Source organism: Coturnix japonica, chromosome 15 (assembly GCF_001577835.2).
Source record: "Coturnix japonica isolate 7356 chromosome 15, Coturnix japonica 2.1, whole genome shotgun sequence".
Classification (NCBI taxonomy): domain Eukaryota; kingdom Metazoa; phylum Chordata; class Aves; order Galliformes; family Phasianidae; genus Coturnix; species Coturnix japonica.
In genome coordinates, this window is record NC_029530.1 from 9,516,835 (window position 1) to 9,540,845 (window position 24,011).

The following is a 24,011-nucleotide window of genomic DNA, read 5'->3' on the forward strand; positions in this document are numbered from 1 at the left end:
AGTGAATATCACTTCTGTGCATGAGAAGATCTCAGAGCAGTTCCTCTTGAAAACTAAGTTAACCCATGTGTGAGACAAGACAGCCAGCACAAATTCTCTAAGGGCAGATTGTGCCTGATCAGTCTGGTGTCCTTCTATGATGGAGCGATGGGTGGACAAAGGAGGGACAGCTGATGTCATCTACCTGGACTTCTGTAAAGCCTTTGACATGGTCTTGCACCCCATTCTCACTTCCAGGCTGGAGAGACATGGGTTCAAGGCTGAAATCTTCAGTAGATAAAGAACTGGTTGGAAGGTAGCAGCCAGAGGGCTGTGGTCAGTGCCTCTGAGCCCTGGTGAAGGCCAGCCTTGAGCAGTGCCCACAAGGAGTGCATCTTGAGACCAATACTCTTTAACATCTTTTTCAATGACACAGACAGTAGGATTGAGTGTACCCTTAGTAGGTTTGCAGATCACACCAGGCTGAGTGGTGCAGTTGACATGAGCTGGGGCTTGACTTCGTAGACGGCAACTGTGTGCTTGGAAGGGATTTGGAACTTGGTGATCCTTGGGTCCCTTCCAGTCCAACCCATTCTATGACTCTCTGATTCCATAAAAGCTGTGTATTGGCACTGCTGGGCTTTTAGTCCTCCCTACAGCATAAAAGGCAGCAGGCAGGAAAAGTGTTCTCTCCTTTCTAAAGACCCACCGTGATTTATCAAGCACCTCTGCCACCCTGCAGGGTATGCACACCCCACATACCCCACAACTGGAGCATCAGGATGGTACAGCACAGCAAAGAGAGAGGCAAAGAGAGTGGGATGGGGATCCCCAGAACCTGACACTGTTTCCATGCAAAGAGATGCCCAGCAGGCCCACACTGTGCAGTAATACAGAGAACAGCCCAGGGCCTGCAGGCAGTGCTTATCCTACAGCTGAGCTTATCTCATGTCATCTCAGCTGAACCATGTCCTAAACTCCACTGGTTGCAATGAGCACAGCCCAGGATTGTCAGCTCCAAAGCAACGGCTGAGTTTTACACTCTTGAATCCCACACTGACAAATGTGCAGCTAATTGCCATCCCATCACGGGGCTGTTCACACTGCCAGGTCAGCCACATCCATCCCTTTGCTTCCAGATGTTACTGCATTGCATAGGAACAGATGAGATAATGCAGCTTCGGTGCCCAACTCCATTCCACTAAAATGAAAAAGGGTAAATACTCACTTTAAAACAGACAAATAACAACAGCAAACAGAGCGTGGCAGCTTCCAGAATATTCTCTTTGTTCGCAGAGACTGACAGATTTTCTTCCTCTGTTTGAAGCTGCATCACAAAAGATTACCCTTCTGCTGCTGCACCCTATAAACAAACTGTTTCCCTCATTTGTCACATGCTGTTCCTGCACTTCTCTCCGCATTATTCTCTTCTCAGATGACGCCCCATCAGATGATGGGAAGGATGTTCCCACTCACTAATTGATGTCTGTTCTTCCCTCAGTAAGCGGCGGCTGGGGATTTTCCTGGCTGCCTGAACAAGGGAAAGAGTTTCTGCCATCACCACAGGGTCGGTTCAGCCCAGACCGGAGCACACAAGAGCTTTTCCAGTCTCAGAATATCTTTAATTGGTTCCTTTGTATTTATTTATTTATTTAGAGGGGGGCTTAATTCTTATTAATTTTCCCAATAGCAGACGTGGCCTTCTTTTGATGTGCAAATGTGAAGCAATTTTTGGTGTTTTTTTTTTCTCCCCACTCAGTGTAGATAAGGATCTCTGGGAAATGAATATCATACGAGCATCAGGAAGGAGCCGGGGAGGGAGGAGCGGATGGAGAGGGATGGACTGAGACAGCACCAGGAGAGCAAAGCAGGCAGCAGCCAGGCAGGAAGACACTGATGGCCATTTCAAAGCTGAAGAGAAAATATGCCATTCTGCTCATCATTTTTATTTATTGCAGTTAATACAGCTGAAAAACTCAAGAGGCTGATGCGCCCAAAGCCCTCCCTCTCCTCCCACCCTGACCCTTATCACCACAAACACACATCCCCCAAGCTCCAAAGCAGCCTTTGGAAGCGGCATGTGCTCTCAGCAGCATCCCCTAAATGCTGGCAGAGTTGGGATGCTCAAGGAAAACTGTCCTGTCTCACTAGGGCACAGGCAAGGGGAGTCATAGCATCATCATCATGGCTGGGAAAGAGCACTAAGATCACCAACCCACTGCCACCATGCCAATGACCACATCCCTCAGCTTCACATCTCCAATGAACACCTCCAATGACAGTGACCCCTCCACCCCCAGGGCAGCCCATGGATGTGGACAGAGAGAGTGTCATTAAAGGGAAGGATGAACCTACCAGAGATGTCTGAACACTCGTCAGCAATTTATTTCTCTTTATTTTATTGGCTGGATGGATTAATATATTGTTGCCAATACATTCAATTAGCTGTGAAACATTCTGTATGAAACCATTGTTATTTTTGCCCACGTCTTGCTGTAACTGCTCATTATCAGCCAGCATCTCTAAGGGCCACATCGGCTCATTCATTCAGATCTCACCAGCACCCTCACATCCGTCTCCGTTTCTGTTCAGCCCTTTGCTTCACAGGTACAAGCATTTTCCTTTCCAGAAATATCACCTTGCATTTAGCAAGATTAAAGCACATGCTGCCTGCAGGACTCATCGCCAAGGAGCTCAGGTCATTCTACAAACACTGACTTGTCCCCCTGCACCCATCTGCGTCACCTGCAGAATCCACGTGATGATTTAATGCATGCTTGGCTATGGGTCGTTGACAAGGATGAAGGCTGTCACAGTACCCTCCCAGGAATTCCTACCAGCTCTGCAGATGTTTATGAGCTTCTGAGGATGTTATATCCCCAGTAAACTACTCCAGTGAGTGAACTTAAACGTTCTCAAAGGGTGGTTTGTCAGCCTGACCAGAAAGACAAATAACACGGTGTGGGCAGAGCACACCCATCTTGGCTATGAGGATTATTTCTGTCCAATATGAGTGAGGTACTCAAAAGAGAAGCCATCCCCAGTGAAACTGAGCCCTCACGGACACACGTGAACAGAATGTCACTTCTCATTCGTAATGCACAGCCAGATGATGAATAGAGAGCAATGCGACGGAGCTGACACAGAGAACTCAAGTTTGACCACGATATAGAACTTATGCAGAATACAAAGGAGATGATAAAAAGTGCAAAAATGGAGATAAGCCACGGTTTTGATTCAGAGGGCTTGCTTTAAAATATAGTGCAGATGCCCAGCATATCCCAAAAGAAATTCTGCCTAATCCCACCGTGGATTCTGCCTCCTCTACTGTGCTGTCTGCAGCAAACCCATGGCCCTGCAAGCAAGGTGCAGGTGGGAGAAGGAGACCCTCCAGGCTCTGGCAGGCAAAAAGCATCTCCCCTTTCTACTCCTACCCCAGGACACAGCTGTTACAATCAGAAAGAATAACGTGGTGGAAAGGTGATACAGGAGTGTAAAACCAAAGGGACTAGCATGGATAGGATAGTATTTCAAAGGAAAAGGTGCTCATCCATCTCCAAAGATCTAGGCTTGAAGGAAAGACTCCCTCAGAGAGGGATCTCCAACCAGAGATCCTTCCCCAATGGCAGTCAGCCCTTCAGTGAGGTCTAAGAGAGGTACAGCCAGGCTCCAGCCCTTATCACACAGCTGAATTGCCTTCACCTGTGCCCCCAGGGCTGACCAAGTCCTTCCCCCCAGGTGCTCCATCAGTGCTCCAGGCTGGGACTCAACAGTTCCCATACACCAGCCCAGCACATCTGCAAGGTAAGCTGCCCTGCCATGGGGCATAGAGAGATTGTACATCACAGAATCATTAAGCCTGGAAAAGACATCCTAGACCATCCAGTCCAACCATCCACCTACCACCAGTATTTCCCCACTAACCCCTCAGATACATCTAAATGTATCTTGAACACCTCCAGGGATGATGACCCCACCACCTTCCTTTGTAGCCTGTTCCAGATCCTGACCAATCATAAGGATAATAAATTTTTCATACTATCCAACCTGAATCTGCCCTGGCAGCAGTAGAAAGCAGGAGAAAGCCAGACTCAGGAGGAATTTGCTCTTCCCAGGCTGCTTTGATGGACTATTCCTACCCTTCCTCTAGGCCATGGCCAGGATGAAGATGCTGGGAAGGACCTCCTGGCCAAGCATATGTGCTTTTGTTCCTTTGGCTGAAGGAGGAGGAAGGAAAGTGCAGCCCAAGAGCAGGCAGAGCTCTTGCTGAACCTGACACTTATTCCTTTGCTGTGCTGACATGGCAGTATTATCAGTGGGGTTACCATGACAGCTGGCAGGGCAGAAAGCCCATCAGAGCACCTATCGAGTCTGCCTTCCCTCTTGGGAGGGGGGATCTTAACATTCTGCATTTTAATGCTATAACTCGGATGCTATTCAGTGCAAATCACCTGCATTTACTTGCTGTGAATGATGAAACATAGGGGCTTTGTTTGCATTTTGGCATATCCCAGAAGTAGATTTCCTTCATAACTTTGATGTGATGTGTGTGAGAGTTACTGGGGGTGGATTTCAGCACACACAGAGAGGAGGCACGGGAAGCTTTGGCCAAATGTCTCTAATCAGGGCTACTGAGAAAGACAACAGAATCAGCTCAGTTACTGCTGGTAGCAACTCAGCTTGGGAGTACAGGAAGCAGAGGCATGGAAGATTTGTTTTAAAAGCTATACCCTGGGATAAGGTGGTGACAGCAGCCATTTTTTACCTATTATCTCCCACCAAAATATGTGGGAGTAGACTCAGACCCAAACTAGATAAAATGAATCTATATTACTACTGGGCAGAGGTTCAGATCTGCCCACCATGTGCCCAAATTCCACCCCAAAAATGCCTCATCCCCATTTGGGGCACCAGGCAGGGCCATCCAGTGGGCTGACCACCATTCCAAAGCATCCTCTCTAGGAGGAGGGACAAGGTTTGACCCCATTCAGTACAGAAAGCACAGCTTTCATCCATTTAAGTATCAAAAACATGAAAACTGACTGTAGAGCTTTATCAGTTGTTGGCAGTAGGAAGACAACAAGAAGGAAGGAGGTGGTCCCTCATCAGCATTTTAAATCCTCCTATATTGTAACTAAAGACACAATGTTGAAAAATTGAACAGGAAAGCGCTGTTGCTGAATGCTTGATTAGGTGCTGGCATATAATACGTATTAAAGACTTGTATATTCTAACCAGTGCACAGAAAACTCAATACACCTGAAATATAACCAGAGGTTATAACCAGAGCACAGACCTAAACCTGTTGTCTTAGACCAACGTCAGAACAGCAGAAAAATGGGAGGAAAGGGTCTGAAATGGGTTGGTGTTGTGAAATTTTAGCCTTGCAAGCATGACTTGTTGGTATGAGTAAACAAAAAAAGCCACCCAACATTTTAAAGCTAAGAGGCTAAAGGGCAGAATAACTTTCCAACCCTTATTTCACTCTCTCACCAGTAGAAGGACTCTACCCAGGATTTTGGGTTGATTCTTTTAATTTCACATTCCCCTGCTTTTTTGGGTGGCCAAGTCAAGAGGGAATTGATTTTCAGAGAGCTCCAAACCCTTGCCCTTGAACTTTAATCCTCTCTGAGTTATTAAAGCAACCAGAGAACCCAACAACCTCGGCACAAGGCCACATCTGAGGGCTGAATGGATTTTTAAAAGACAAATCTTCTGGCAAAGGAGAAGGGTAGAAAAGACAAATGAGACGTATTGCTGGAGCCAGGCCATAGTAGAAGACTTTCACAGCAAAGACCATGATAGAAATACGAAGGGTATTTTACTATTATTATTATTATTATTTTTCTCTGTTCTGGAAACATGTTTACAGATACTCTGTCCATAGGGGAATATTATTGTTCCCTCCACCCCAAAGCAGAGAGACCAAAATTCCACAAAATATTTATGCTTCAAAAACCATTGCCATATTGGTATTTCAGAGGTATTTCCAATGCAGTTCGATAGCAGGAAGCCTTCATTCAGGTCACGCATTTCATACAAATGATTCCAATCAGCTCAAAAAGAGACTATGTGGGCATGCCAAGAGCCAAGTGGGGAAATCACCAAGAGAAATCACCATGACCTGGAGGTTGTGAAGCACACACCTCCATTCTCCCCAGTGTAGGCATCATGCATTCTACTTTCCCTTCTGCTGCTGAAACCCCATCGCCCTGCAAGTTTGCTGGGCATCTTTCTTCCATCGCCTATAGGGAGCAATAGATGGAGCAGGCTGGTACCCAAAGGAGGGGTAGCAAAGAGAATTCAGAAGTCGCCTGGTGGGGAAGAGGAACTCATGGTAGAGAATCCCACACTACTTCCATCCAACACAGCTCTGGGCTGAACAAAGGGTCAAATGCTGAATCCACCACTCAAGGACCTAAGAGGAGCAACCTGAGTTGAGCTGCAGCCTCCCATGGGAAGGGATTTCATTCTTCAAGAACAGCCATAAAAAACCCTCTGTGATCAATAGCCATGGTGTGCTGGGGTTTATTCTCATTCACAGCAGTTAGCCCTTACAATCTGATGGCATGCATTTGAATAAGTATGTGTCGGAATCCCTTGATTTCTCAAGTAGTAGCCTTGAAAATAGTTCTTCAGGCTATCGGAGCATCAAAACCCCTGGAAAGACAGCTATCAGCAGCCATCCTATGACCTGGAGCAGTTCTTGGGGTGTCACATGTGTGCCCATATGTCAGGGTGAAGTGGGGAAGGGGATGATGGTGTTGTGCTGGGCAAACCCTCCTGTAGTGCAGCAATAGAGTTTGACATGGATAGTGGGAATGGCGGGGATGGGTCAACAGTTGGACTTGATGGATTTAGTGGTCTTTTCCAGCCTTAATGACACTATGGTTCTATGAACTGCTCAACTCATGGCACCCTTGGGTGAACATGGCAGCAGGGTGTCACTACTCACACGCCTCCCCTATTCCAGCAGCCAGGTTTCACAAAGGTATTTTTGGTAACACAGATGCAGATTCCATCTCTTAAATCTTTAAAGCTTATCAAAGTTGTGGGTTTTTTTTTTTCCTTCCCCATTTTCAGCCCTGTATATTCTTAACCACCGAGATCTTCTTATGTATAATAAATACAAAAAAGCTTCTCTTCCCAGCTTTGCTGCTAAAGCCAAGATGATTATAAAGCTAAATCCTCAGCATATGGCAGGGGTACTGTACTTGCAAACTTCTCACTTGCACCAAAAGGCAAATTAACCCTTGATGGGTGCACAGGAGCATTGGTTTGCAAGGAAAGGAGGACAGACACACAAGCAGGGCACACTGGATGTGTTCAAGAAACACACAGATGTGGCACTGAAGGACACAGCCAGTGGGCACAGGGGGGTGGGCTGGACTTGGGGATCTTAAAGGACTGTTCCAACCCTAATGATTCTATGATGCCTTTCAAAGCCGGGAAAGAAGCGAGCAGTGTGGACGGGCTACCAAGGTTTGCTGATGAATTGCACAGCAGGACAGTGCACCAGCACCATCCCATGGAACAGGATGCAGCCATGGGGAACTGGGCTCCTCCAAGCCCAAGTCAGAGCACCAGGCGCTATCCTAAGGCAGTTGGAAAATGCTCTTCAATGGAGCCAGACCTTAAAACCAGTCATCATCAACAACCACATCATGCACAGCTCCACCACAAATGGGGACACTCAGCAGAACCTCCACCAACGACTTCAATGGAAAGGGGTAAGAAGGGACACAACCAGACTCCACAACCACCTCAGGGGGGTCAAAAAGCTGCAAGTGTAAGAGATGTGCTTGCTACAAACAGCAGCTGCAGGAGGAGCCCAACCAGCCTCAGCCATCCCTGCATCAGGTGGGATAACAGCCCCACTGTGTGGCTCACAGAGATGGAGCACATCTCACAGAGCTGCCGGCAAAGAGCTGGGGACCAACACAGAGCCACGTCAGAGGCAATCCTAAGGGGCAGAAGACTGGGAGATGACTTCAGTGTAAAAGCTGAGAAATATTTCAATTTATTGGGTAAGTTTTTTGCCTGAATACACAGGGTTTAGTGGGGTTTTATACTTTTTTCTCTGGAAACTTTTCCTATTTCTAAAAATAATAATAAAAAGAAATAAGTGAAAAGGGAAACTGCATTTGATTTTCTTTTCAAACATCTTTCTCACCTGTTATTTAGACATGGGACACACACAGTAGTACTACCCTTACTCACCTGGTGGGTGAATGGTGTCCAGCTTTGCAACCAGTGATGAGACTGCAGCAGAATGGGTGGTGCAGCAGCTGCTCTGTAGCAGGAGAGGAGCTCCTCCATGATCCTGTAAACAGAGACCTGAGTTAAGATTTAAGTGGAGACAAGGGAAAGGCAAAGAAAGCCCAGGAAAGCTTCTAGATGCCTCAAGACAGGATGTTTCTCTGAATACCTCCTACAAGTTAACAATACAGTGAACTGAGGCAACCAGAAATTGAGGTTGAATGTGCACCATTGCAAATGCGCCATGGTCCAAACACAACACTTGGTGTAGGAGCAAACTCACATCACAGAGCAGACTCAGCACCAGGCAGTTTGCATGCTTGATTTGCAAGGAGAAAAACTTCAACCCAAAGTCAGCCTTCAGGCTTCACCTATTGCAGTCATTAGCTCTGAAACGGATGGTTGCACAGGTTCAAATGTGAATTGTTGATCACATCTCAAAGAGAGGGCGCACGCGGCTGGCTGAAGCTCTGTCAGAAGCTCACACAAGGTATCATAAATCAAGCAGTTCTGAAGGCAGTTCAGAGCCAGAGGGCTTCATCTGAAAGTATTCCAGGGTCATACAAGGAGGAGGCTTCATACATACATAAAATAAATTAAAAAATAATATATTAAAAAAAAAAAAAGCTTTTGTTTTTATTTCACCAGGCTCCTTGAGCACTCTGTTCACTGTACGTGCCATCAATAACTATCTAGATGAGAGCTTCAGAAGGCTCTTTGAACAGCAAACACCTTTTGTTTCAGGGTCAGTTCTGTCACTTCCAATGTATTTCAAATGCATACAAGGAGCTGGACTCATAGATGACATGAAGGGTGTTCTTATCTCTCTCCCTTACTGGCACGGATGAGCTCTCGATGCATGGGCCACTGTGGTCTGATGGACCACAGCTGTGAGAAGTCCTGGTCCTGAACACATGAGGGGAACAAAACAATGACAGTCAGGATGCACGCTCCCTTTACACCATTGCCTCTGTGCATGGATGAGATGTACTCCCATGTTATCAGTATTCTCAAGTGCCCCAGAGAACAAGGAGTCCAGGAGAAGTGCTGTCTTGGAGAAGATGGAAGAAGCACTGAGATATCTGGAAATCAATTCTTTGACTCCAGAAGAAGCTTTCACTGAGATCTTTTACAGGTAATTTGTCACTTGGTATAGAACAGTTCAGTTCAATGATTTTAAAGGAGCTGTTAATATCCCAATGGAAAAAATACAGTACAAGACACCTTGTGGATGGAAACAGAGGTCAGGCATCCACTTTCTAAAGAAAGAGAGAGCATTCTGTCCCAGCAAAGCTACTTTCATGTCTCAGAATAATACCTATTTGAGCTTTATTCCTAATTGCATCATCAGCGCTCCTCCTTTGAGTCTGCACACATAGCCTGCTCCTGTTCAGAGCAACGTGCTCAGTGGTAATCTCCTCTGACCTCCATTGAGAACCCATATTGTACAGCAAATGACCACTGAAATGTTACAAAGGAGCCATCAAATAAAGCAGCTCCACATTAGTCTTCTCTAGTGCAACTGTGAGCATGATTCTGTACCTTGTGGTTGCAGTGCAGAAGTTGGCCCTATTACTAATGAAACCAGCCTGTTTCCCAAGTAGGAGCGAAGCAACGGGGCAGATAATCTTGCCAAGTAGCTTTGGAAGAGGAACACAGACCCAAACACTATGAAATTACAAGTGCAAGGAGAGAAAGATGGTGCTGTAAATCACAGGGAGGCAACCACCAAGCAGGTCTGGGAGAGGAGCACTCCAGTGAGTCATTATGACAAGAGGACTCCAGAACTAAGCAAAGGTGGAGGAAAACCATTTGTAAGACAGCATCTAAACTGTCAGATGGACCATCTGTGTTGGTAACACACGGCCATGCAGCCTGAATGAAGAGCTCCTAGAGAATGGTAGATTATCTGATCAATGAAAACGCAGCTCTGCTGCTGTATAAATCATTGGTGCAGTCATACTGTGGTTTCAATCCCCTCATTTCAGACATGTACTTGGGTACAAGGGGAGGACAAGAGGGCGATGGAAGGTCTGGAATGGCTTTTGTGTGAGGAAAACCGGAGGACAGGAGCCTTCAGCATAGAGAAGGGATTGTCATAGCGGATACATGAAGGAAGACAAACTCATGAGAACCCTGAGAGGATGCGTAGGGCCAAGTATTTCACTTCTCTCCCTGCAGAGGAGAAAAGGGGCAGCAAATTAAGCAAGAGAAATGCATAATATTGATAGAGAAGGTGAGAGGGTGGAAGATAGAATTCAATACAGACAAATACAAAGTGACACACATGGGAAGAACAAATCCTAATTTCAGATACACTGCAATGGGCTCTGAAAAAATACCACTTGAGAATAAGAGTTGGAGTCAGCTCAGTTCTCTGCTGTGGTCAATAAATAAGAAATCTGGATATCAGGAATGAACAAAACAGAACCCCAACTTGTAAAACACCCAGTTTCACCTGCAAGTGAATCTCAAACCAGCTGGAGTCACCAGATGGGACTGTAGGGCTTAGTTTTAATCTTGATTCATGTTTCAGTTGTGGGCCCAGCTGGAGCCTGAGCTTACAATCATTGCTAAGTTTAAGCTCTGGGAGGCTCTTCACCTGTGTCTCCTTCCCCAGGCTTACCTATGGGGGCACCTTCCTTCTCATAGCAACTTCTTTGAGATCCCTGGAACAAAGACTCTGTTAAACTCTTTTGGAAGCTCAAGCAGGTTGCACCATGGATTTCTCTGCATGTTGATATACAATCCCTTGCTGACCCTTCAGATAGTCCTCCCATTCACAAAAGCCTTGTTGACTATTCCCATAAATCACTGCTCGCTAACACACTCCCTAGTTCCCTTCCTTACTGCAGTTCTACCTCATTTAGGCATCAGTATTAATAATCTATTCTTCCTGGATCTGCTCTAAAGCATTTCCTTAAAATCAAGGTCTCACTGCTTTCTTGCCCCCTATAGTGAGAATATTTTAAGAGGTTTCACAGTAGACTTAATGCAGTTAATAGTTCAGCTATTTCATCCTTGAATTCCTTAAGAGCTCGACTGAAAACCACTCAGTGCTACTGAACTGGCACCGTTTATTTTGTTGAGGTGCTTTATAACTTCATCTACTGAAACATCACTTTGAGACACACTTTCTGACTCGTCCCCCATTAAGAAACGTTCCAGGCTGGGGATTCCAGTTAACTCCTTCACAGATGAAGAACATTTGCTCAGCTTCTCTGCTACACTCTTATCCTCTTTGCTGTGTGCTTTCGCACCGAGGTTATTAGCTGGTCCAAAAGTGCATCCAAGAAAGAAAATACTGTTAGCGTGCAATGTCTGAGCTAACCTGGTGAGCTGCCTCTCATCCCAGAGACAGCAAACTTCAGGTTTTCAAGGGCAAAATACATAGTGCGTGGCTGGTGGTGACTGCCCATTGATTGTCTTGTGGTGGAGGCTGCTCACAGTATTCCCCTGGTTCTCATGGGTGAGATCTCCTGAGAGAGGACCCAGAGCATCAAGTTGTATTGCTCCAGCCACTCTTTTCTTCTGCTGGCTTCTATAGCAGTCTGCCTTACCCACCTTAACTCCAGCTATCACCTGCAGGTCAGCATGGATCCCACAGGGGAAGATTGCCAACCCTTTAGATAGGCACAACACATGAAAGATGCCAAGGTGATCAGACAAGAATTAAAGAGGTTTGAGTAATAAGCAGCATACAGTGTGGATATGGTGGGCAGATTACAGCTTTGGATGACTCAGCCAGGTGCTTTAAGAGCCAGAGCAAAGCCACATGGCCCCTGCGTGGCTTCAGCTTGTGTGCTGGAGTCAAGGACATGACTGACTCTTGTACTGGGGAGACTCAGTTCACACACCCCAAGTCTTCTTTGCCTTTTCATGGTCCTTGTCCCAGCTCCCCAAAATGCAGTTCTCCCATCACCAACCTGAAGAAACTGCCTGACATGAAGGTGCTGACATTGGAAAGACCTCAGCAAATGCCGTGCTACCAAGCAGCTGCCAAATCAACTGTACTACTGCTTTCTCATCCCATACCCAAACCTATTACACTGGTGTCACAGAACACAGACAAGACATCCTCATCAAAAGCATCAGTACCCACCTTGTCACCATCAGAAGGATACATCCCCTTCCTTAGCACTGGGTTAGCAATTGCTGTAACTCATGGCTGCTACCTCTTGTATTCCCATTATGGTCAGACCAATATTGGCAATACTGCAGTCTCCTGCCTTCTGATCCTGTAGCTACACATCACTCTCTACCAAGCAGCTCTATATTCTCCCTCCTTCTCTCCTCCTTTAAGAGCCTCAGCTGTGCACCCCAAATCTCCTCCACCTGGTTCAAAGCTGCAGATCCCTCCAGTTCCACAGGGCTCAGAACCACAGCCTTTCTCCATCAGCTCTAATTCAATTACAGCCTCTACAAATATTTCACTTAGGCTTTGAACTGTTCAGTGGAATTTGTATCCAGCAAAAAGTGGATTTGCTTCTCTATTACAGACAGTTCCTATATATGAGAACGATTTCCCACTGCATTAGCATTCTGGTCATCCTATTACCACATACAAAAGATGCTGCTGCCTTTTTAATGCTTTCCTCCCCATGTTCCAGAAAAAGCCTCTGTTTTCTCCTTGGGTTACTTCACTCAGAGCACAAAACAGTGGTTTTGCAAGCAGTCCATGAGTGTCAATGATGAATACGATGAGCTAATGGAAATAGTAGTGAAGAAGGACAACTGTGTCTTCTTCCCCCTTTGTGGGGCTACATATAAGCCCGTGGGCTGGTTTTTGAGTGATAGATCCAAGGTTCAGATCCTACAGATGACACACAAGAAATGGCCTGTGGGATTCAAACTTTGGCTGCTCCTATTTCTCCATGTCAGGTCTTTGTGCTTCCACATAGGTCAGTGTGCCTCCCCACTATATTGAAAACCCAAAAGGTTGTACTTTGAAACAGCAGTCTTCCAGGGGAAGGAAGCACTGCCCAACTCGAGAGATGCTCAGCCATGGTTTCATTTAGAATGGTACAGTTGATTGTGTCCCAGCAGGACAGTGAGGATCCATCCCCTCCTGGTAACCTGCCACCAATGCACTCCCCTAATGCAAAGCCCAGCTGTTCCTACGCTTGCCCATTTGGCTTATAGTCTCGATGCTGCTCTATGCCCTCTTGGCTGTGCAGATGAAAAAATCTTTAAGTCTCTCAGTAAATGGGACCTGCTGCCTTCTTTTTTAACACATCTGCATTTTCTCCGAGCAGCGCTGAGCATGGCGTTGTATGGAGCAAACTTGCCATCTAGTGGGTAACTGCTTGTCTGCAGAGGATGCTCGGGTTTATTTGCCTGTAACAGTCACCGTAGAGTGGGATTTGTCTCTAATGGGGGACTATGTAAAAGTGAGCGATTCCAAATAAGCTGATTTTGGGCGTAAGGAAAGGATCTACTCAAAATGAACGTTGCAGCTGATCTATATCCATTAACGTGCCCAGGTTGGATTCCAAGCTGACGTCAAACAAGAAGGATGCTGAGTGCATGGCCACGGGCAGCAAAAGTTCTGAGGAACCGCCAACCATTCTTCTCATTCTCTTGAGCCCTAAAGAGAGTTTTTACAGCCAGCAGCCCCATGTTTGACCGTGAAACTGTTGAAGATAGAAGAGTTAGGACAAGACAGAGACATAACAGTATAAATAGCGGTCAATGGAAGGTGCTTATTCCCATAGCTTCTCTAAATGATTTTTATTGCCAACCAGTGAACAATAGAGTGGGCTTTCAATAACAACCACGTCCTTTCAGATGATGGCAATTGGGTAGATTAAGAAGAGACCTTGTCTGTAATTCCAAGGGATGCTGAGAATTAATCAGCCAATGGCAAATCCTCTCCTCTTCAACCACCATTATGGGGAAAGGCACCATGTGCACAAACACCTCCGAGGGGCAGATGACTTCTACAGGGCATGGGCATGGAGCAACTTGAGACACATATAGCACCAATTGACAGTCAGCACCTCAGCCATAAATAATGGCAGGAACCATTGGGTAGAAATGCAGCTCATAAATCTAATTACCTAGAAATTAAGAGAATTAATCAGCATAAGACAAGCCTAATCGTGCTGAGCAGCCGTATCCCCCATTAATGCAAATGTCTGAATTATGCATTGTAAACAACTTTTGTACCCCATTAACACCAAGGAGGGTGGAAATGGATGGACATATGGCAGCTGTAGGGGTGGAGGAGGGAGGAACAGAGACCACACTGCTGCCCAGGGGGTGTCCTGGGGCTGTTGGGTGTTCTGCCCTGAGACGAATGGGTCCCCCAGCCACCAAACCTGAGTGTCCCTCTGGGAACAAAATATTATTTGCTACTTGTTGGTTTAGGGCAGTTACTTCACCCTGATCATCCCCAGAGCCCATGCAATGGCAAGAGGTGTTAGTGGCAAAACCAGTTCTGATTCAGTGGCATCCTGCAGGAATTATTGGCATTAGATCATAGGCAGCAAATATGCCGTCAGTTCAGCACCGCTGCACACTGCATTACCGTATGACACTAATAACATGAGTTATGCTCCGTGCTCCCTGTTGATTGGCTGGATTGAGTCATGACATTCACTGAAATACTTCTGATGAACCAGTACTGCCCAGGAATGATGGGATTTGGTTAATTAACACAAGGCAAGTGCGTTCCTATTCAGTCAACACCGACTGGGGGCTATAGGTATTTCTCATCAGCAGCAGCAGTTGTCTGCTTACCCGGCACTTCTGCTGCAACATCAGATGGGACTGAAATTAACTGCCACCCCTGAAAGCTGTGTGAGCACCAGCCTGAGTCAGCATCACCTTCAATTAGCCCATACCTGTAATTCATACAAATGATGGGAGCCTTTACAACGGCCCCAAGTGGCTCTGGTTAACCAGCATGGATTAAAAAGCAGGAGGGCAATATATGTAATACATCGAATCAAGCAGCCCGTTCCCTGTTCAGCAGGTGTTTGGGAGAAGCTCTGGTTAGCAGCATGTGGGGGACGTAGGCGCTAAAACTGGTGAACAATTTCCATCGTCTATGCAATAATTCTTGCTAATTACCCTCAGCAGCCATTCCTGCGGAAGGAAGGAGATGACACCTCCCTTGTGACAAATGCCACCAATTATCCAGACGTCTCTTGCCATGCTGGGACATCATTAACCTGACACAAGTGCCTTCTCTGCCCGCGTCAGAACAGACAAAAATGGTTCTCATGAGATGAGGAGGTCACCAATTACCCTGCATTCCTTATCGGGGGGGACTTAATCTGTACAAAGCAAATACATCACCAAGGAAGCACAAGTGTCTGCAATCCCCAGGCATTAGGAGACACTTTCCATAAGTAAATATCTCTAATGGGTGAGTGCTTTCCATAAAAACATACACAATCACTCAAGCAGAAGGCAAGCAATCTTCCAGCTAAGCAGTACTGCCATGGGTAGGCAGCTCTGGCCATAGTAAGAAAAACAGCTATTCTTGAGGCTCAGTCTGGCTTCAATTCATTTTACCCAGTTTGTGTACTGGGTTATCCTATCCTATCCTATCCTATCCTATCCTATCCTACCCTCTCCTTTCTCCCCCATTCTGTTCCATCCCATCCCATTTCATTCCACTGTATTCCATATTATTAATTTTCTAGTTATAATTATACTGTGCAGAGATAATCATTTCCCAGTTTTCTTGAAATAAGGGTCTACCAAAACCACCCTCAGTCCTTTATTATTACCAGTTCAGTCCCAGACACCTTTGCCATATAATCACGATCACCATTATCACAGTACAAATAGCTTTGCCTTCCTAGACTGAGATTCTCATTTTCCCTGTGGAGATGAGCAGCTCTCATCCATCAGTGTTTGAACAGTGGTTTGTCCCAGAGGGCTGTTTCTGTAATTACGTGTTGCTCCAACAGAACTTCCCATATTAATTACAAAAATGCCATTATTTTTTCTTTTAAATCTATATCCTAGTTCTTAATTTCTGGCACACACCATTGGTATTTCATCCAGTTTTAGGTATGTCAAACAAAATCTGTTTCATGGGTCTTGCAATTGCCTTCCACAGGGACATGTATTGCACTGGGTGATTTTGACTGGGATTGCAGCAGCATCCCAAAGCTTCCAAGCACAAGACTTCCCCACAGCCCTTACTCCCCACCTCCTTCCCCATATCTCACCTCAACCCAAAAGCTTCATCCCCGCCCCACTGAGCACCCCACTCCTGCAACATAGGACCTCTCCATTCCAAGCTCGTAAATGAGTGTGAGGAGCAACGATGCTGGTTGGGAATCCATGTTCTTGCAGCAGGACCTTTACAGCAGCCTGGCACATCCCACAGTCCCCAGCCCTGGGAAGGAGCCCAGCCTGGACCTAAGGGAAAGCTTCTACATGGGAAACTCTGTGGGACCCCATTCAGCAGCTTCACAACTGGTCGTTCTGATTGTGCATGGGGAAGCAGAGGGATGCATCGCCACCTCCATGCTTCATCTCAAGTCCTGGTTGCAGCAGTGAGCTTGATCCTGTTGGGGCTCGGAGGAACGTCAAGAGGTGGCATCAGGAACCCCTAGGAGAAAGCCATAATCCATTAAATGTAATGGAGCAGAAAGGGAAGCACCACATCCAATTTGCCTTTCGGGTTTGTCCTATGGCTGTATCTCAGGCTGGGAGAAGGATATGTTGCAGGGTGGGAGAGATGCAAAAGAACCTGGTTCTTCATCTGAGAAAACACAGATGAGGACTCCTGAGGAACCTTATAGCCTTCCCCATAGCCGATCCTTTCCCACCATCAGGTCCCCTCCCACCTTCAGCCCTCCACAGATGAGCCCAATGTCCCCTACCCCATATGGTTATGACAGGATCTACCCAATGTCCCTAGGTTAGAAACCAAACCACAGGGCCCTGAGCCCTGCTGTGGGGCTGCTCCCACCCCTTGGAGCACCTCATACTCTTCATTTGTCCAGTTGGTGATGCAGTGGCAGTGATCAAGTCCCTTGTCTCAGCCGTCCCTATACCTCTATACTTGCTGTGGTGCCCAGCTCTGCTCCCAGCACACCAAGGTCCTCTACTTGCAGCTCCTGCAGGCAGTGTTGGATGTGGGGCAGGACCTCCTGCCACCCGCAGGGCTCTCACTGTGGTCAGTGGCTCCTTCAGGGCTGCTGGGGCTGCCAGCTCCTTCAGGTGACAGTTCTCCTGACATCCATTCACCTGCAGTCCACATAGAGGGTCACCCATGGGGTCTCAGGCACCAAGCCAACAACACCCCTGTGCCCCAACACCACCCCAACCTTCTCCATGCTCTCCTGCAGCTGATGGAGCGTGGCCATCCTCTCCTTCTGCAGCACTGCCCGCAGTTGCCCTAATGCCTCCTGTCTCTGCCGCAGCACGGAGCACATCTGGAGCTCCAGCCCACAGAGCCTCTGCAGGAAAGGTGTCACATCCCAGGCCCAGCCAGGCTCATCCCTCAAGTGCAGGCTGTGTCAATACCCAGCACCCCACTGCACCTGGGGCACTGCCCTCCCTCCTGGAGCTCTGTAGACAACCATGGACCCCCAGCCAGGCCAGTGTATGGGCGCTTCCAACCCAACCGTGCTTGTGATTCTGATTCTATGACAAAAACCTTCCCACAGGTCATCTCGCTTTCATATACATCACAAAATGGGGCACTCAGTGGCTGGGTGAGAGCCTTGCACTGCCCAGGGACACATCCATCCCACACAGCCCACACCCACAGCACCCCAGGTAGGCACCGACCTCCTTCAGCTCCTGCTTCTCTTCCCTGAGATCCAGCGTTTTCCTCCTCATCTTCTCACAGCATTCAGCGCAGCCCTTCCACCCCTGCTGAGACAGGGACATCCCTTCCACCTCCCCCCTGCTCCTCCCTCCCCTCTTATGGCATGGCCAGCCCAGACCCTGCCCTGCTGCCCCCCAACCCATCCCTCTGCCACCCCCTTTTGCCCATCTCAGTGTGCTCACCACCTTCTCCACGCAATCCCATGCACACGCCCTGCAAAAGGGAGAGCATCACCCAGTGGGACACCCCCAGAACTCCCCTATTACCCATAGGACCCCAGAGCAGGGTCAGTCCCTGAGGCTGCAGCGCATACCTGGCCCCATCCCCATTGCTCTGCATGCCCTGAGCTCCAGCTCTTGGCTCCCACATCCCCTCCTGGCTGCTCTGCAGGGCTCGGCTCAGTGCTGCCAGCTGGAGGGAGCAGGACAGACACAGCTGGATGGCACCAACCCATCAACCCTTGGGTTGTGTTGCCACGTTGAGCCTGCACTTATGCAGCTAATTAACTTGATGAAGGCAATGACTTTTACAAACTGGTTTTGAACAGTCTCCCCTGTGCTGGAGGGTTTTTCTTGCAGGATTTCATTCACAATTCATTTCTTTGATAAACGTCCTCATGCTGACAGCCTTTCCATGGCCATTGTAGGGGCTGGCAGAGGTCCCATGTGGGACCCAGGGACCCTTCACATGGGGACAGCCACCCCACCATCCCAACCCACACGCACCCTGTGGGACAGGATGGCCTTCTGCTTCCAGCGCTGCCACTGGGGCTCAGCCACATGCCCTGGGCAGGACACACTGTGCTGCCCCTCTGCCTGGGGGCTGCATTTCCCAGCAGGTCCCACTGCTGCTGCTTTGGTGCCTGCAGGAACATGGAGGTGGTTGGGGACACAACAAACCCACCAACGAGTTGGGTTGGCCCCACCATCACCCAGCCCCAGGAGGGTCCCTGTCCCCACCAAGCCCCTGGGACCCCTCCTGGTCCCCTGCTTCAGCCCCAGCACCCTGAGGCCAGCAGCACACTCACAAAGAGCCCTCCTCCGCTCGTTGCCATCTCCTTCCTTCTCCGCAGTGAGGGTGACATCCCCTCCATGCCACCCCCGTTGTGCTGGTGGCTCCTGCCATCCACTATGTCCTATGGCCCTGGTCCTGCTCCTGCTGACTGAGCTGCCTGAGGGTGTCCAGAGATGTCCAGTGTCCCCATCCCCACCATGCAAAGCAGTGACTGAGGGCTTTGCCTTGGAGCGTGGTGCCCAATGGGATGCATCCCCCCTGCCCTGTGCTGGGTGCTCAGAGGGGGCTGGGCAGGGGGTCTCAGCCCCACTCTGGCTCAGCCTGGATATCCTGGCTCCAAGCGACTCCAGGCTCCCCCTCCTCATCAACCCTGGGGACACATCCTGCCTGCTGCCATCATCCTCTTCCTCCTCGGAGGTCCCCGCTGTGCCCTCCCAACACCCAGCAGCCACATCTTCGGTGTAGACAGAGCTGCAGCTGCTCCTTCTGCCCCACTTTGGCCCCCAACAGCTCCACACTCCGTGTTCCACCAGCCCTGCATGGGGAGCAGCAAGTCTGGAGCCCTCCAAGCTGGGATCTGCAGCCGGAGTTCTGCCCTCAGCGGGAGCCACTGGCAAAATGCAAACAGAGCAGGAGTCACTGTGTGGGCATTGCTCTTCACTGCTCCCCATTCTGCCCTCTGTGTAGCACCGTCCTTTCATTTAATGGACTTAAATGCAGAATGCTGCGTGCACAGACCAAGCAAAGAGCCCCATCCCCACTCACCAGCCATCCCACGGACACTGGCAGCAGCAGGAGAGGCACTGCAGGCCCTGCCATACATCCCAGCCCCACGTTGCTGCAGGGGGGACAGGGAAGGAGCTGCAGGGTTCTGCTGCAGAAGGCTCGAGGTCCTCATTAGGCTTCAGAGTGAACGCCCCAAGCAGGATGCAGCCGGGCTCAGCCTCCTGTGCTGTGTGATGGCCGGGGGGCACAGAGGGGACCCTCCCTGGGAAAAGACAAGATGTCAGTGTGCTCAGTGCACCCCGGAGCTGCTGTTGTCTGTCACCTGGCAACGTTGTGGTGTCCTGGCCAGTCCCAGCCTGCCCAAGAGCCTCCTCCACCTCTCCTGGGCCTCCTCCCCATGGTCTGTTCCTCCTCCAGCAGTTCACCTCTCCAATCCCTCCCAGCCTTCACATCCCCCCCCACTGGGCTCTCCCTGGGATGCTGCAGCACCATCTCCCCAAGCCACTGAACCTGGAGCTCAATGATCTTTAACATCCCTTCTGATTTAAGCCATACTATGATTCTGCAGCCTCCTCCCCAGACCCTCTCCCACCCTGGCCCTCCCAGAACAACCCCTTCCTTGATCCTCTGCCCCCTCTTGGCCACCTCCCCAAGAGAATCCCTTCCATGGAGAACATCTTTCCTATGGCCACCTCTCCTACCCCTGTTTACCTGGTCCCCCTCCCGCAAACCACCTCCTGCCCATGGCCACCATCCCTCAATCTCCTTCCCTACACCACCTTCCTTTGGCCATCTCCTCCTTTGGACTCCACCTCCCCATGAACCTTCCCTGGACAACCCTTCTCCTGGCCCTCCATGGTCTCCCAATGGACAACAACACGGTCACCTCACACCCAGAGCTTGGCCACCCCCCAACCCTGCAAATCTGAAGAGTGAGAACCTCAGGACTTCCACCTTTTAAAATTCCTGAATCCAAGTTTTATTACCATGTAGGAGAAGGGGGAGTGGGGGGGGAGGGTCACTCACAATATATTGCTCAAAAAGAAATACATTCAACAGCATTTACAGTAGAATGACATTAAAATCCTTTGGTGGGGGGGTAGGGAGGGGGAGGCGGTAAGGGGGAAATAGAAAGGGAAGGAGATGGTGCTCAGATGAAGTGATGCTGCTCGGTGATCTCTGGAAGATAAAATTAGCTTTAAAAAAGGGGAGGGGGTGGGATTTGTGTTGTCGGGGCACTCCTTGCACTCAGCTGTCTGTGATGGTGATCCTGGGAGATACACAGCAGAGGGAAGGGGGGCTAACAGGACAGGAGCTGTGTCCCACCTGTAGGCCATAGAGCCAACAGTCCCTGAGCAACGTCACCCCGCGTCCTGGGGACACCAGGCTCCAGCTTTGGGGTGTGGGGCTGCTCACCTTTCCCTGCATTCTCTTGCATTGACCAAAAAAAAAAAAAGAAGAGGAAAATAAGGCATTATTGAGGTGGGAACATCTCCAAAGCAGATCTGAGTGCCTTGGGGCTGGATGTGGCACAGCTGGAGCCAGCTGCATCCAAGCAGCCAACACAGCAGCTTGAAGAGCTTAGGAGACAAAACGTCACTTGTTGGCTTTGGGAATGAATCACCATCACCCCCCACACCCTGCCCAGGGCTGGGCACTCAGCTTCGTGCTACAAAAACCTCAGACAGATGCATCTGTCTTCATCGTTTTTCATCTATTGCGTACCATAGAAATTTCAGCAAAATAATTATATATATATTTATATATATATATATAAATTAGAAGCAAATAAATAAGACTGGAGGGGTATGTTGAGCTCAGTGGGTGTTGCCACTCCAATAGCCACTCACTACTGTTATGTCAGACGAGGTCTATGTATAACTGTACACACAGGTTTGCTGTAGGCAGCAGGTGCTGGATAAGAAGCCAACCAGGAGGAGGCTGATGGAGGAAGAAGCTGATTGCATAAATGTTCCAAGGGTATCACAGTTCCCATCGCCTCAAAATTCATTATTGCTCATTATCTTCCAATGGGGACGTGGCTGTCCGGATGCAGGCGGCCCATGGGAGGGAGAGCTCGGTACGGTGTGACAGAGACCCAGAGATACATGAATAGCGGGTGTGCAGGTTTCTGGTTCCCTCTGTCATGTGGTGCGACATCACCTCCTCCTGAGTCCTCCATGTACCAGCAGCTCACCATGGTCATGGAAACAAAGCAGGTCGTCAGCTGAAACATCCTGATGGGTGAGATGGGGGTGCAGCCATAGGAACCACCTGCAGCCTCCAGCAACAGCCACAGCCCCCCATTGCTTTCTGGGCTTCACAGCTGGTTCTGGGTTCACAGCTGGTTTCGTTTGGTTATCTTAAGGAATCTGAATCAGGATTAAAGAGGTTGTGTGGGTTGTTTTTTTCATGAATGGGGGGGAAAAGATGCCGAAAGAAAGAGCTCACACAACTGCACGGCACCCCCACGACACGAGCATCTTTGGAAGTTGTTGTCTCAGCCAATAGGGCCAAGACACTGAAAGATATAGGCAGCAGCTCCTGACAGCAATAAATACCATAGGCTACAAACAAACCGGAGCCACGTGTCCTAATTAAGTAGCTGAAAAAGCCACTGTTTAAAAAAAGAAAAAAAAAAACAAAACCAAAAAGATGCTATTTATTAGTGCATAAAAAAATAGGTTTGGAATCCCTGTTTAGATTCTCTCTGTCCAATTTCTGCCTGTATTGACGCCGTGTGTGTGTCTGTGTGTGTGTTTATTTGCGCTGTCAACCACTGGCAGCACGTTGCTGTGTGTCCTCGTTGTCCCTCTGTCTGTCTGTCCTGCTGCAGGTTGGCCACACCACAGCAAGCACGGCAGCTCAGAAGATATCGGGGCACGAGCTCCAGTCCTGCTTGTCCTTGGCCTCCCAGTAGCCGCCTTTGTAAGCACAGATCAGTTCCCCTGTGATGGGATCCACCTTCCGCTCAAACCACAGTGGGATGTAGCCCTCGTAGTCCTTTCCTGCAGGGGAAGAAGTGAAGGATGAAGATGAAAATCTCCTCTTGGTCAGCTGTTGGATTGAGCTGCCCATGGAGGTGGTGGAGTCACTGCCCATGGAGGTGCTTGAGAAAGGTGGAGATGGAATCACGGAATTATTAAGGTTGGAAAAGGCTGTTGAGGTCACCCTGCCCAACCATCAGCCCATCCCCACCACGTCCATCCATATGATGTGGCACCCAGGGACATGGCTTAGTGGCCATGATAATGATGGGTTGGCAGTTGGACTTGGTGATCTTAGAGGTCCTTTCCAACATGAATGGCTCTATGGTTCTACAAATGGGCATGATGGGGATGGGTTGCGGGTTGGACTTCATCTTGGAGTCAGAGACAAGAGTCAGAGAGATCAAAGACAGGGATCTCTTGGAAAGAGTCCAGCGGAGGGCCACTAAGATGGTGAAGGGCCTGGAGCATCTCCCCTATGAGGAGAGACTTAGGGAACTGGGTCTGTTTAGCCTTGAGAAAAGAAGGCTGAGAGGGGACTTGATCCAGGTTTATAAATACCTGAGGTGTGGGGGCCACAGTGGTGAGTCTGGTCTGTTTTCAGTAGTGCGTGGGGACAGGACTAGGGGTAATGGGATTAAAGTACAGCATAGGAAGTTCCGCATTAATGTGCGGAAGAACTTCTTTACAGTGAGGGTGACGGAGCACTGGAACAGGCTGCCCAGGGAGGTGGTGGAGTCTCCTTCTCTGGAGATATTTAAGACCCGCCTGGACGCCTACCTGTGTGACATGGTGTAGGGTGCCTGCTTTGGCAGGGGGGTTGGACTTGATGATCTCTAGAGGTCCCTTCCAACCCCTACAATTCTGTGTTTCTGTGATCTTGGAGGTCTATTCCAACCTTAACCATTCCCTGATTCTAGGACTCGATGATTCCACAATGAGAAGTCCGTCCTTCCTCCCCAACCCTACAGGGTTTCCCTGCAGCCCCCCATTCCCCACCCCACAACATCCCACCTTCCTCCAAGGCCTCCACAGCCTCAGCCTCCCTCCTGCGGCGCACAGCCCTCTGCTTCTCCTCCAGCCGCTGCTTCTCCACATTGGCCTCATCCCAGCGGCCACTCTCCATCAGCCTCTGGTCAGGACGCAGCCGACTGTCCGTGGGGGCCACGCGCTCTTCGGGCTCATTCAGGGTGAGGGCCAGGCTGGAGAAGTAGTACATGTTCTCGGCATTCTCCCTGCAGACAAGA

At 49.0% G+C, this 24,011-nt stretch overlaps 2 protein-coding genes and 1 long non-coding RNA gene across 10 annotated transcripts in view; all 3 read right to left on the reverse strand.

The window, feature by feature from the left end:
- Window positions 1–419: 419 nt before the first annotated feature.
- Window positions 420–12,506, reverse strand: LOC107321096. Of its 2 annotated transcripts, none has more exons than XR_001558458.2 (3): window positions 12,341–12,506; window positions 8,200–8,302; window positions 420–1,180 (listed from the first exon to the last, which is right to left on the reverse strand). It is a non-coding gene; the product is annotated as an uncharacterized LOC107321096 (long non-coding RNA). The 2 variants fall into 2 exon arrangements; XR_001558459.2 differs by having other exon boundaries at window positions 420–1,510.
- Window positions 12,507–12,772: 266 nt separating this feature from the next.
- LOC107321523 lies at window positions 12,773–20,227 on the reverse strand. 4 transcript variants are annotated; one of them, XM_032447933.1, is made up of 9 exons: window positions 19,817–20,227; window positions 19,065–19,661; window positions 18,763–18,899; window positions 18,351–18,448; window positions 18,220–18,250; window positions 17,998–18,084; window positions 17,532–17,663; window positions 17,259–17,451; window positions 12,773–16,810 (listed from the first exon to the last, which is right to left on the reverse strand). In XM_032447933.1, exons 1-9 carry the CDS (start codon window positions 19,947–19,949, stop codon window positions 16,788–16,790), a joined length of 1,431 nt encoding a protein of 476 aa, XP_032303824.1. In that variant the 5' UTR covers window positions 19,950–20,227; the 3' UTR covers window positions 12,773–16,787. The 4 variants fall into 4 exon arrangements, with proteins under 4 accessions (XP_032303824.1, XP_015733997.1, XP_032303823.1 ...); XM_015878511.2 differs by having other exon boundaries at window positions 12,773–17,451; window positions 17,998–18,081; XM_032447932.1 differs by having other exon boundaries at window positions 12,773–17,451.
- Window positions 20,228–20,732: 505 nt separating this feature from the next.
- Window positions 20,733–24,011, reverse strand: part of OSBP2 (oxysterol binding protein 2) — a 53,097-nt gene continuing 49,818 nt past the window's right edge. For all 4 annotated transcript variants that reach the window (XM_015878376.2, XM_015878377.2, XM_015878378.2 and 1 more), the window contains 2 exons: window positions 23,779–23,999; window positions 20,733–22,785 (listed from right to left, as the gene is read on the reverse strand). In XM_015878376.2, the coding sequence (XP_015733862.2) occupies window positions 22,643–22,785; window positions 23,779–23,999 (364 nt within the window). In that variant the 3' untranslated portion in view covers window positions 20,733–22,642. The remainder of the gene's footprint in view (window positions 22,786–23,778; window positions 24,000–24,011) is intronic.

What these genes read in the sequence shown, in the direction of transcription:
- LOC107321523 (XM_032447932.1), bottom strand. Translation starts at nt 19,949, where the DNA reads ATGAGGACCTCGAGCCTTCTGCAGCAGAACCCTGCAGCTCCTTCCCTG. An exon ending in CGAGCGGAGGAGGGCTCTTT is followed by an intron (nt 18,900 to 19,064) that starts GTGAGTGTGCTG and finishes ATGTTCCTGCAG; the next exon opens with GCACCAAAGCAGCAGCAGTG. An exon ending in TGCAGGAGAGCATGGAGAAG is followed by an intron (nt 17,452 to 17,531) that starts GTTGGGGTGGTG and finishes TGTGGACTGCAG; the next exon opens with GTGAATGGATGTCAGGAGAA.